This window comes from Rattus rattus, chromosome 7 (genome assembly GCF_011064425.1).
Source record: "Rattus rattus isolate New Zealand chromosome 7, Rrattus_CSIRO_v1, whole genome shotgun sequence".
Classification (NCBI taxonomy): Eukaryota; Metazoa; Chordata; class Mammalia; order Rodentia; family Muridae; genus Rattus; species Rattus rattus.
In genome coordinates, this window is record NC_046160.1 from 42080119 (window position 1) to 42093375 (window position 13257).

At 45.1% G+C, this 13257-nt stretch overlaps 1 protein-coding gene across 1 annotated transcript; it reads right to left on the reverse strand.

Annotated features, from left to right (window-relative positions):
• Positions 1-3783: 3783 nt before the first annotated feature.
• Rps7 (ribosomal protein S7) lies at positions 3784-8723 on the reverse strand. Its single transcript, XM_032907559.1, has 7 exons — positions 8634-8723; positions 8359-8442; positions 8201-8272; positions 6976-7119; positions 6549-6613; positions 4188-4338; positions 3784-3894 (listed from the first exon to the last, which is right to left on the reverse strand). Exons 2-7 carry the CDS (start codon positions 8431-8433, stop codon positions 3817-3819), a joined length of 585 nt encoding a protein of 194 aa, XP_032763450.1. The 5' UTR covers positions 8434-8442; positions 8634-8723; the 3' UTR covers positions 3784-3816.
• Positions 8724-13257: the final 4534 nt, after the last annotated feature.

Below are 13257 nucleotides of genomic sequence, written 5' to 3' on the forward strand. Positions count from 1 at the left end.
CTGTAGCACATTTTCCAGCCCTTGATGTTATATGCAATTATGACAGAATTAGATATAGCTGGCTGGGAGGTCGTATGTGTCTGATATCAGGTGAGGGCCCAGTTCCCATCCCCCACCCCTTATGTGAAAAAATATCCATAATCAATAGGCCTGATCCTCAGGGTCTCTTGGTAGTCTCTGCTGCTCTGATGAGGGTGGCAGCCAAGCTCGAGTATAATTCTGTATAAGTCGCATATATTTCAGTCCTTCGCCACCCATGACCTTACTCTTCCTGCTCTTGCCAATTCCCTTCTCTCCAACAAAAAAGCCCCAGAACTTTTTAATTTAAAAAAAAAAAAATTATAGGTGTTTTACCTGCAGGAATGTCTGTGCACCATAAGTGTGCAGTGTCTTAGGCCAGAAGAGGGTGTCAGATCCCCTCAAACTAGAATTACAGACAGTTGTGATCTGTCATGTGGGTGCTGAGAAGTGAACTCCTACCCTCTCTAAGAGCAACCAGTGCTCTTTACCCATGAGCCATCTATCTGCCTTAGTTTGAGTTTCTATTGCTGTGATGAAACACCATGACCAAAAGCAAGTTGGGGAGGAAAGAGATATTTGGCTTACACTTCCATACCGTAGTCCATCACTGAAAGAAGTCAGGACAGGAACTCAAACAAGGGCAGGAACCTGAAAGCAGGAGCTGATGCAGAAGCCATGGAGGGGTGCTGCTTATCAGCTCGCTCAGTCTTTCATACAGAACCAGAACCACCAGTCCAGACCTAGCACCACCCTCCCCCCATGACTAAGAAATCGCCTTAGAAGTGGATCTTAGGGAGGCATTTTCACATTTCCTCTTTTTAGGAAGTCCTCACTGGGCAGTAAAAACCACAAGCAGCTCAAACAGCTTCACCAGCATATATGGTAATATCTTTTCTAAGGATTTTGAATGTTTGCCTTCATGATGTATGTGCCTTCCATGTGTTTGACTGGTGGCCCCAGAGGCTAAGACATCAGCTCTTTGGAGCTTAAGTCAGTTGTGAGCCACCCAGTAAATGTGGGGAATTGAAGGTGTGAGTCCACACCGCACACACACTTTTGCTCAAAATTGGAAAAATCCATTAGATTTGTTCACATAGAACTTCTGTAACTTTATCTGTGGCATTTCAACCCTTGGTAGTAGGGATGGTATGCTGGGAATCAAACCTAGGGTTTGGCATTACAGAAACCTATACTTAACATAACCACCAGCAGTAAAGTTACAGGCAGTTGATCTACATGGCTTCAAGGCCAGCCTTACCTACATATATAAAGTCCTTGTCCCACACAAAACAGTTTACTAAGTCAGGAAGATGATTCACAGTTTGAATATTACAAACTGACCCACATGTGGACACAATATCAGCTCCCAGTTGTCCTTTCTCCACACCAACACTGTGACAAGAACACATGGAATCTGTTTTTGTTGTTTTTCAAGACAGGCTGGCCACGAACTCGAAGATCCACCTGCCTCTGGAGTGCTGGGATTAAAGGCATGTACCACTACCACCCAGCTTTCTTAAAGTGTTGATAGATAAAAGTATTAATGCTGGGCCTTTATTGACAAGATACTAGGGTTTTTTTTGTTTGGTTGTGGTTGAGACAGGGCCTCATCATGTAGCTCTAGCAGTTCTGGAACTTTGTAGATCAGGCTGGCTTGAACCCACAAAGATGTTTGCCTCTAAGTGCCAAGACTAAAAGATACTAGTCTTGTTAATATGGTTAACTCTGAAAACTTGACAGCAAAATAATGACCAGCAGTTTAAAAAGCTAGTAACCACAACTACTGATCTCAAATCACCTCCGCTAAGAGCATTCTTGCTTTTGTGATAGGGTCCCACACTTGGGGCTGGTTGGTCTCAACATGTATACCAGTGTGCTCCACCACACCAAGCTGTTTTTGAGGGCTCTAACTTTTATGTTGGGGACGACCTAGAACTGCTCTTCTTGCCTCTACCTTATATTCTGGGACTATTACAGTATAGCTCTGTGAAGCCTGTTCTAACTGTAATCGCAGCCTATGAGGAAAGCAAAGGATGGCAGTCACAAATCCAAGGCCAGCACTAGAGAGGAATACTTAAAGGCAGAGCTGAGCATGGTGGCTCATCCCTTTAATTCTACTAGACATTGCGGCAAAGGCTGGCAAATGTGGATTTCTAAGAGTTCTAGAACATCTGAAAAAAGCAGAGGCAGGCCGTGAGGTCAAGACCAACCTGAGTTCTATTTAGTGCTAGAGGAACAGTGAGGGGTGTGAAGGATGAAGCTAGGGAGTGGGGTCTTCCCACTGTTGGTGATCCTGTAACTGGAAATCTGTTTGACTTTCCATCAACTGAGAACTTTCAAGAAAAGTTCTCAATATTCCTGTGGGGCTTATGTTGTTTTACAATCACATCCTTTTACTAAAAAACCCCACTCAATAACCCAAATATTCTCACAACTGTTTAAATCTTCAACACTCTCTCAATTTAAATGTCCCTTAGCCAATTCCTAGGTAACCCTTGTCACCTTCTAAAATGGACCAATTTCCAGGGCACAGGCTCCTTGTCCCAAGATTAAGATGAGATTCTGCTCACCTCAGTTTCTAGACTAATAGCAACAAGTCCTGACATTCATCAGGCACATTCTGCTTGGTAATTGCCATTAATAATTGCTTTTATGTGTATTGATATTTGGTCTGCATATATGTATGAGCAGTTATGTGTCTGGTGCTCAAAGCCAGAAAATTAGTCAGATCCCTGGAAACTGGAGTCAAACACATTTGTGAGCCACCATATGATCCTAGGAATAGAATCCAACTCTGAAAGAGCAGCTGGGAGAGCCCAGACCACTGAACCATCTCCTCAGCTCCAATTTTGCTTGAGACCTTCTATGTAACACCAGAGTACTGCAGCCCCATGAGCAGGCTGTGACCAAGGTAAGCTGAGGAAGTGGTGCTTCACACCAGGGGGAGCAATACCAGTTGCAGCTCCCACGGCAAGGAGGGCAGACAGCGGGGACAAGCGCGGGAACAGTCCTGTACAGATGCTTTGCTCACCCACATATCCACCAAGGACAGCGAAGCATAGTGAAGCCACACACCAAATGCCTGAAAAGCCGCCTCGAGACAGTGCCTGTCAGCTCTTAGAAGGCAGCTGCAGAAACAGGGCTGCTCCACGTAACAGGTGCCTCTTGTTCCTTAGTCTAACAATAACTAAGGCCACATAACTTAGGGCTTGGGAATGGATCAGCCGTCTGCTCCACCTGCAGCTTCATTGTGACCTGTACTAGGAGCTTCCTTGTCCTTCAAGACCTGTGAACTATACCTGTTTCCATATAACCTGACTTACTAATCCTAACTTGAACTTGTGGGAGGCAAAACCAGACCATCTTTAGGGCAGCCTGCACTACAGGGAGACTCTGTTCCAAAGACAGACATGGGACATAAAACGGGGACAGTTGCAACAGAGGAGAAAGGGAGGTTAGAGGACAAAGTGAAGTTCTTATTAATCCTGCAAGGTGAGTGCCACCCCCAGACGGTTTCACAGCAGCGTGGATGCAGGACAGCACTCACCCTGCACGTTCTAACAGCTAACGTTGTCACCAGCTTGTTACTAACACACCAAGTCCAACACCCTTCCCCCCATTCTGACATTACGTAATGCAGCTATCAACAAGACTGGCTTCAGGTGCGTCTCTCATCTTCTCTTGAACATTTCAGCTCATTCAGGAAGCTACTGTTGCTGTGTACCCGCAGCCCTGAATTTTGAAAAAGATACTACAACCAAATATTATGAATGACACTTTATTCAGTCATTTTCTTTACAACTGAAACTCTGGGAATTCAAAGTTAACATCCTTGCCTGTGAGCTTCTTGTACACGCCAGAAAAAGTTTCGACCTGCAAAAGAAGAAAGAATTCATCACTAATTTTTGAATATGCAATAGCACTGAGAGCTAGTGCACCCTGGCTGTGTGGTTTTCCTCTCCACCAACCCTGCAAAGCTGGCCTGGGCACAAACCCAAACCCGACACTGAGGCAGGACTTGTCTGTACAGCCTGCTGCTTCATACCACCCAAGCCAAGCCACCTGGGGACCTGGGGAGCAACACGCATCATCCGACACAGAACCAGACAGGGAGCAGAGGAGTGATGGAGATCATGGACCATGAAGTGCCATTCCTGCGCTCTTACCTTGTGCTCCACGTTGTTCTGCTGGGCTTTGTCTAAATGAACTTTTATGAGCCGGCTGCCGTCCAGTTTCACACGGATCCTCTTGCCCACAATTTCACTTGGGAAGACCAAATCCTCAAGGATGGCGTCGTGCACTGCTGTCAGGGTGCGGCTGAAAAAAAAAAAAAAAAAAAAAAAGACAAAAATAAGTTACCTGGCATAAGGCACCCTTGGAATAAAAGGGAAAACAAGTCCAGATTCCTGAAATCATATTAACACTGGAGCCAAGTGTGATGGCTCACTCCTGTGACACACTCTTGAGCAAGTGAGACAGGACTCCCCAGGACTTCAAGGCCAACCAGGAGTCCTTATCTCAAAACACATTTGGTTCCTAAAATGATAGCTATCCTTTGAGTGGCAAGCAAGCCATGACTGATTTCCAAAGCCATATGCTTTAGCAACACCCTGGCAATCTACATAGACAAGCATCTAGAGTATGGGAATCTAGGGATGCGGTTAGCTCATCCTTTCATACGTCACTATTCTAATCTGCAGTAAGCTCTCTTAAAACCCATACACAGCTGGAGTACTTTTTTCTTAACCCGGTCGTGTAATAATTCACCCAATCAAAACCTCTCAAGCTCTTTCCCTGGAATCCAAGAGGCCACCAATCGCATGCATCATGATCAAACAAATCCCTCCAAAGACAGCTCTATGACACTGGCCCTGGCATTAGGTATAAATTCCAATAGACTCAGAGCATCCCAACCTGCCCATGGCCAGGCAATATCCCAGCCATAGAAACTTAACACACCTGACCTACCAAGTGTCCTGGCTTACCAAGAGATCACCATGACTGCCAGTTGTTATATGCAGTCATTGCATGGCACCCAAGAGCCTGAGGAAAGCACTAAATCCACAACCTAATTCATGACCTAACTAGAGTCTCCAGAATGCATGCCTGTTCCACTAAAAGCCACCTTTCCTAGTTAGGAACCACCTGCGATCCCAAACTTTGGGGAGACTGTTGTTATGGCTTCCAGTCTGAAGAGCACATACAAAGTAGCAGATGTTCTGCTTCACCCTCTTTCTATGTTTACAAGGAAAGCACCATCTGGTAATCAGATGGCTTCCTCACTACCACTCACTTCAAAGCACATTCTCACCACACTAGCAGGGTGTACCAACATAGACACTTGCTCCCTCAACAGCAACTAACCAAATCAAAGTAATTCTAAGAGTTAGCTCAGAAGTCCAGCATAACAAAACTGGGGTCTGGAGACATTACTATAGGATCACCACACCCTACCAAGGATCTGGGGTCAAGAGCAGAAATCACTGAAGTCACTGGGAACACTGCAGCCACGGCAGGCAATCTTAGCCCTGCTATGCATGTGCTACTTCATATGCAATTATGATCAGGCTCCAAGAACCACTAAGTATCATAACCATTCCAACAGCTCACCGAAGACTATGGATTCCGCTATGACCATTACCCCTCTCCCTTCCTGCGGAATTTACGGAATTTATTCCAATTACCAGCTAGTTTACAATGGTTTTCAAAACAAGACTGAATTAAGACCAAATCTTACTATATTATGTTAACACACAGGGCATGATACTGTGCACCTGTAATCCCCCTACTTGGACAAGATGACAGGAGTTTAAGGGCAATGTTGGCTACACAGCAAGTTCAAGGCTTACTTGGGCTACAAGACCCTGTCTCAAAAGCACTACCATCACAATACAACACGAATTGTATGTCTCAATAGTAGATTGCCTTTAGTTAAAGGGAAAACCACACTTTAGGCTGTTGAGGATCTAGTACTATCTGATATAATCACAGACATCAACAGGAGGCCCAAGTCTAATGACTGATGTGTAAAGTGACTGTCTGCACCTTCAAAAAGCAATGAGATAGCCCTGTCATTGTAGCACCAAGAAATCCACCCATGCTCTGCTGTAACACAATAAAAGCACCACAGCACCTCAGGTACACCCAACAAATCCCCAGTTAGGAACTAAATAGTTAGCCAGGTGATGCCTTGAATCCCAGTGTTTCAGGAGACAGAGGCAAGCAGATCTGAAGAGTTCGAGGCCAGCCTGGTCTGCAGAGCAAATTCTAGGACACAGAGAGAAACCCTGTCTAAAATAGCAATAAAAGAACTAGATTCTTTCTCCTTTGACCACAGAATAAACCAAGCCTCACCTCACCTGTATGGTATCACTCACCTATGACACACCATGTATACACACACACTGAAATTATCTAGGATGAACCCCAATACACATGGAGTCCACATCATGAGCAGCTTCACTCATGGCCTTACACAAATCAACAGCCAGTGAGGAGAACACGGCCAAGGCAACTAAAACACTCACCTTCTGGGGCGCTTTTGCTTATTTTTCGTACGGCTTTTCCGGGTTGGCTTGGGCAGAATCCTCCTCTTTAAAGTGAATTATAATAAAAGTAAACACAAAAAACAGTGAGCTGATGTAAAGCCAAGAAATCTCCAACTACTTTAAGTGCAATACCTATGTCGTCACATTCCCTACAGCCCACTACTCAGCACACCGAAATGCCTCAACGGCATTCCTCTTTCCAACCAGCCCTCCTCTCCACCCTGCAGACAGCACCAAACCCAACCCTGAACTCAAGCACTGCCACTTACCAGCCCCTCAGACTGCTGACTGCCAGGGCAAACGGACTTCACCACTCTCACCCCAACACACCACACCAAGCTTTACACTAACAGCATCGTCACCGACAGAACTTAAACCCCCAGAATTCAGAAAGCTGTGCAGATACCTGAGCAATGAAGACTACGTGTTTCCCACTGAACTTTTTCTCCAATTCACGAACTAGCCGGACTTGGATTTTCTGGAAAGATTTCAGCTGAGGAACTGGTACAAAAATTATGATGGCTTTCCGACCACCACCGACTTCGATTTCCTAGAAGGAAATATGTCTGTCATAAGTCCTTAACCTCCATCTTTGTCATTCAGATGGCACCACTCACAGTCCAATAGGCCTGAATCAAGGACCCGCCCACTTCTGAGGCGGAGTCCTCGTAGACCTGCCTCTGCTCCAAGGGCTAGGATTAATGTCATACTCTGCCACAACCAACAACCCACCCCTCACACATTCTCCTATGGTTTAGACATAGCATTTTGAGATGCTGATGAGTTCTAAGGTGGAATCTACAGGATATATATTACCCACCTGAAGATGTCAGTAAAATGTAATCCCACAATTAACCCCGGTGACTCTCTACAAGAGACACCAAAAGGCCAGCAGAGATCTATGCCTATCATTCTAGCACTGGTGAGGTAGAGGCAGGAGGGCAGAGGTCATGGCCAGCATAGGTTAGAGATTTTGTCTGGTGATGTGGGGCAGACCATGACTCTGGCCATGTGCAACCTCAGATCTCCCAGCATGCTTAACCCTCCACACCATAACCTAGGTATCTTCTGCAAGGCTCTTCTCCAAATTGAAAACAGTTCAACACTATGAAATTGACCAAAAAGTTCAATAAAAACACTAATCCTGGGTTCAGAGGTGGCTGAACGGAGAATCCATTTCAGTGGTGGAGAGCACAGGACTCAGGTTCAGATTCCAGCACTCAACCATTTGTAATCCGAGTTCCAGGAACACACAAGACACAGACATACATGTACAAAAGCAAAATACTAGTACTTACAAAGTAAATATTAAAACAAAACCAAAACGCCTGCCAAACACCAAACTCAGAGAACACCCACTGACTCTCAAAAGACTATCAGTTTGGAGTCTAGTGGGTCTAGACACTTCCAAAAAGTTACTGTTTCAAGTCAGTGAGAGCAAATATATATATATCTCCAGCAATCAAGTGCAGAAAGAAGCACAAACTTAAGAGAAATGTCCTGCACTGGGAAGTGCCCATGTCTGTTGCCTTTAAGTTCCTCGCTCTGGGAATGAAGGTCTGCCTCGCGCCTGCACCCAGGCTGTCAGCCACACTCATGGGCAGCGAGCGCACCCCGGGGTCCCCGCTCACCTTTGCCGCGGTGATGTTAAGTTCCCGCAGCTGCGCCTTCAGATCCGAGTTCATCTCCAGCTCGAGCAGCGCCTGCGAATACAGAGAACGTGGGCGCCACGCCGGGATCAGGAGACCCGGAGGTCAACAGATCAGGGGTACGCGGGGCACAAGCTCACCTGAGAGATGCCAGACTCGAACTCGTCCGGCTTCTCGCCATTGGGCTTCACAATCTTGGCGCTCGAGCTGAACATGGCTTCGTCCTGAGGGGAGGAAGGTGCCACTGGTTACCTGGGGCGCGGGACGCCAGACCCGGGCCATCTACGGGCGCAGGGTGGATAATCCGCTGCATCCCAACCCGGGACGCAGGCTCTGCCGCCCCGGAGGCCTCCCAGGACTCTTTTCGCCCAAACTCTGCGAAAAACCACGGCCACATTGCGGGCCGTGGACCTACCTTACGGAGTGCCGGCTTAGAAAGAGGCACAGCTCTCGCGAGAACAGCTCATATCCGGGTGGCGGAAGAAAAGAGGTGGGAACGGCGGAAGTAGATGGGTGGAAACCGGAAGCTCTTCTGAAAAGCGGTAGAACGCCTACAGTGTACTGGGAAATGATTCCGGAGGATGAGGGTACCGGTTTCATTTGTTCCACGAAGTAGTGAGCATTTGGCTCCGTCTGTGCAAATTCTCAGCTTCCACAGCTGTAGAGCTGGGTAGAGTAGTGGAGGGCAGACGGCCCTAAAAAAATAGAACCGGTCTGAAAGAGAGCAGCTTTGCTTACCACGAAGAGGGGACGTTTAAAATGTTTAATTAATCGGGAGCTAACTACTTTTCCTGCTAACACAATAAAAAGGAATCAGACTAGCCTAGCGCACGCCTGTAATCCCAGCACTCGGGAGGCAGATGCAGGCGGATCTCTTGAGTTTGAGGCTAGTCTGATCTACAAAGAGAGTTCCGGGACAGACAGGACTACATACAGAAACCGTGTCTCAACCAAAAGAGGGGCTGGGTGTGGGGGTGAGGGCGAGGGCGGGAATCAGACTTATGTTCAGTTCTTTCTGTAAGGAATCTAATCAGTGAAGGTAGTGTTCGAGATAATAGTCACTCGTCCCTGTTTTTTACATATATTGCTTGGTACAACAGATGTCCAAGAATCCCTGAACCCCTGTCTTCAAGACACTATATTAGTGGGGAGAGCAAGGAAGCCAGGTCAGTGAGAATCCACTTCAGTGAAACACTAAAACAGAATGAATCTTTAATATCAACACTTGGGAGGCAGAGGCAGACAGATCTCTGAGTTTGAGGCTATCCTGGTCTACAGGGCAGCCAGAGCTCCACAGAGAAACCTTGTCTCTTAAAACTAAAAAAAAAAAAAAAAAAAAAAAAAAAAAAAAAAAAAAGGTGGTGGTGACAATGCTGGGAGAGCACTTTCTACAGTGGATGGAACAATTTCCTTTAGAGCATTATCAGAAAAAAAATTTTAAAGAATGACAGGTCAGGAACAATAAGCCAGAAAGATCTGAAGTTGGAAAATTTCTGTGAAGTGGATCAAAACAATAAATTCATCAAAGCAGTATTTTTTGAAGAAACGCCTACTGCTGCTGACTGCTGACTGTCACCCTACATTCGTGTGCCCAGAGAGTCTCTGCTCTAGACAAGCAATACAAGCACAACTAATTCTTGTTTAATTGAATGTGCCTGTTTTAGCCTAGAATGGGGATATTAAAACCAAGTGAATCCTTGACATCTCATGAAGAACGCAGATTGGTAAGAACATTATGTAAATACATGAAATGAAATACACAAGTTGTTATGACTTGCATAAGAAAAAAAAATGTGAGAAAGTGGAAGGAGGAGAGATATCCACCTCAGAAAGTTAGGATAGCCATCGAAAGAAATGATAGTACCCTGGGACAGGAAGGAGCAGTTATGACCCAGTACTTCATCCTTACGCCACATTCTCCATCTGCAGAGATATTAGCCTTTTGGGTTTTACTATCTGTCAAGGTTAGTGGGGAAGTTATTACTCCACTAGCAGTCAGATACTTTGTCTTGTTTTTCTTTGTTTGTTTGTGTTTTCTTTTGAGACAGGGTTTCTCTGTGTAGCCCTGGCTGTCCTGGATTGTACTCTGTAGACCAGGCTACCCTTTTACTCATCGAGATCAGCCTGCTTCTGACTCCTGAGTGCCAGCTTTAAAGGCATGTGCTGCCCCCACCTGACTGCAATGTTTCTGATTTTTTAAAGCTACAGGTAGAGGATAGAAGCATCATCATTGGTCCCAGAATTCAGGAAATAGAGGTGGGTAGATTGCTGTGACTTTGAAGCCAGACTGGTGTATATAGTGATAGTCAGGACATTGAAAGATGTTTGAGAAATTTAGGAGTCAAATTGAAGCGTGTTCAATGAGGAAAGGTGTGTGTGTGTGTGTGTATGTGAGAGAGAGAGAGAGATTTAAAACAATTTTTAACTTTAAATTTATTTTGATTATATTCTTCCAACTCCTTCCATACTCCTCTATCCCCCTCCCTACCCACCCAACTTTAAGTTCTTTCTCAAAAAACAAAACCCAATATAACAAGAAAGCCCCCCCAAAAAAAAAATAAACCAGGAAAACAAGCCCTCCACACACACTGTACTGTAAGGAAAAGAAAGCACACACACCAACTGAGGAGTCCATGATGTATTAGTCAATACCCCTAAACACGAGGCTTGCCCTGGTGTGACTGAGACACCCAGTGTCACTTCACTGGGGAAAACTAATTTTCCCTCCCCCCAGAGTTATAAATGACAGGAGAGGGGTTGGGGATTTAGCTCAGTGGTAGAGCGCTTGCCTAGCAAGCGCAAGGCCCTGGGTTCGGTCCCCAGCTCCGAAAAAAAGAAAAAAAAATAAATGACAGGAGAAACGTGTATTTGAACCCACCCTCTTGTCTCCTTGTGACCTGTTTCCACTCTTTATACGCCTCTCCACCTGGCTGTTGCCTTTGCCCTCATGTAGAGACTGTTTAGTGGGAATTGTAACAGAGACTTCTGGGGAAAACAATTGGCCTCTAAAGATGGTATTATTGGTTAAAAGGTTTATACATAGGTGGCTTGACAGACAAATCGATGATGTTCATTATCAAGTTAAGGAAATTCTTTCCTGTTGCTGTATTTCCAGGAAGATTTTGGCATGCATGAGTGCAGGATTATATCACACACTTCAACGATCAGTTAGTATTATTGTGTAGGATTTCTTTGTAGCTTGCTAATATGGTAGACAGCGTTGATTCATTTACAAGCATCCAACCAGTTATTCATCTTTAGAAAAACATAATTCAGTCATAAGTAACATTGTTTTCATATTGATTGATTATATTCATGCTCGTAAAAGATACTGGTCTGTAATTCATATTCTTTCTCTCCCTCTCTTCCATATTTTGAGACTGAGCTCCACTTTGACCTGGAACCAGGCTGGCCTTGAAGTTGTGGTAATCCTGACTTCAAATGCTGGAATTACAAGTAAATACCACCACACCCTGCTGGTTGGTTATTTGATACTCTCTTCCTTCTCTTCCTCTTCCTCTTCCTCCTCCTCTTCCTCCTCCTCCTCCTTCTCCTCCTCCCCTCCTCCTCTCCCCTCCCCTCCTCCTCCTCCTCCTCCTCCTCCCTCTTCCTCCCCCTCCTCTTCCCTCTCCTCCTCCTCCTCCTCCTCCCCTCCTCCTCCCTTCTTCTTCTTCTTCTTCCTTCTTCTTCTTCTTCTTCTTCCTTCTCTCTCTCTCTCTCTCTCTCTCTCTCTCTCTCTCTCTCTCTCTCTCTCTCTCTTTTGGCTTCAATATCAGGTTAATTCCAGCATCATCAAATGAGTTGTACAATGTTCCTTGTCTTCTGTTTTCTGGGAAACACTGAAGAATGACATTAATTCTAATCCAATCATTCAGTTGAATTGTCCTGTGAAATCAGCCAGACCTGAAGACTTGTTTCTAAACTGTTTTCAAAATTACAGGTTCTAGGGGCTGGGGAGAAGGCTCAGCGGTTGAGAGCACTAGCTGCTCTTCCAGAAGTCCTGAGTTGAATTCCCAGCAATCATATGGTGGCTCACAACCATCTGTCATGGGATCTGATGCCCTCTTCTGGTGTGTCTGAAGACAGCTACAGTGTACTCATATAAAATAAATAATTTTTTTTAAAAAAATTACATGTTCTATTTTGTTTTTTGTTTGTTTGAGACAGAATCTCATTATAGCCCAAGGTGGCCACAAAATTACTATGTAGCTGAGAATGACCTGGAACCCCTGGTTCTGCCTTCACTTCCCAAGTGCTGCGTCTGTGGGTTGGGTTTTTGTTTTAAACAACAATTTTAATAGTCTTTTTTTAAATGATCACTTGACTTTTCAAGTCTGTTTCAGGAATAGAGAGATTTCTCAGTGATTAAGAACACTGGCTGTTCTTTCAGAGGACTGGGGTTCAATACCCAGCCCTCGTATAGCTCACAAACCCTCTGTTACTCTATTTCTAAGGGATCTAACGGCCTTTTCTAGCCTCACTGGGTACCAGGCACTCACACAGTATACAGACACACATGCAGGCAACACATTCATGCACATAAAATAAAAACTATAAAATCATCCAATTATCTATTCATTTTGTCTAAGAATTGGCTCCTTATTTTTGAGGAAATCAATCCATTATGTAGGTTATTGAATTTATGCATGTGTAGTTGTTGAGTATCCCCTTGTTGTCCTAATATTGATAAAATTTAGAGATACAGCTTTAACAAGGTTTTAAATGTATGGTGTGGTGTTGCCTGCATTTGTGTATGCATGGGCACCATGTGCATGCCTGGTGGACAGAATGGACAGAAGAGAGCACTGGATTCTCTATAGATCTGCTATAGATCATTGTGAGCCAGCATCTGGATGCTGGTAACTGAACCAGGTTCTCTGCGAGAGCAGCGAGTGATCCTGATCACTAAGCTCTCTCTCCAGATACATCATGACTGCATCTCACAGGGAGGCAAGCCAGCGCTTCTACTCCCTATGGAAGCCACAGATATGAGGTACAAGACCACAGGACTGTGGAGAACTGGGTCAAACACATGGAGG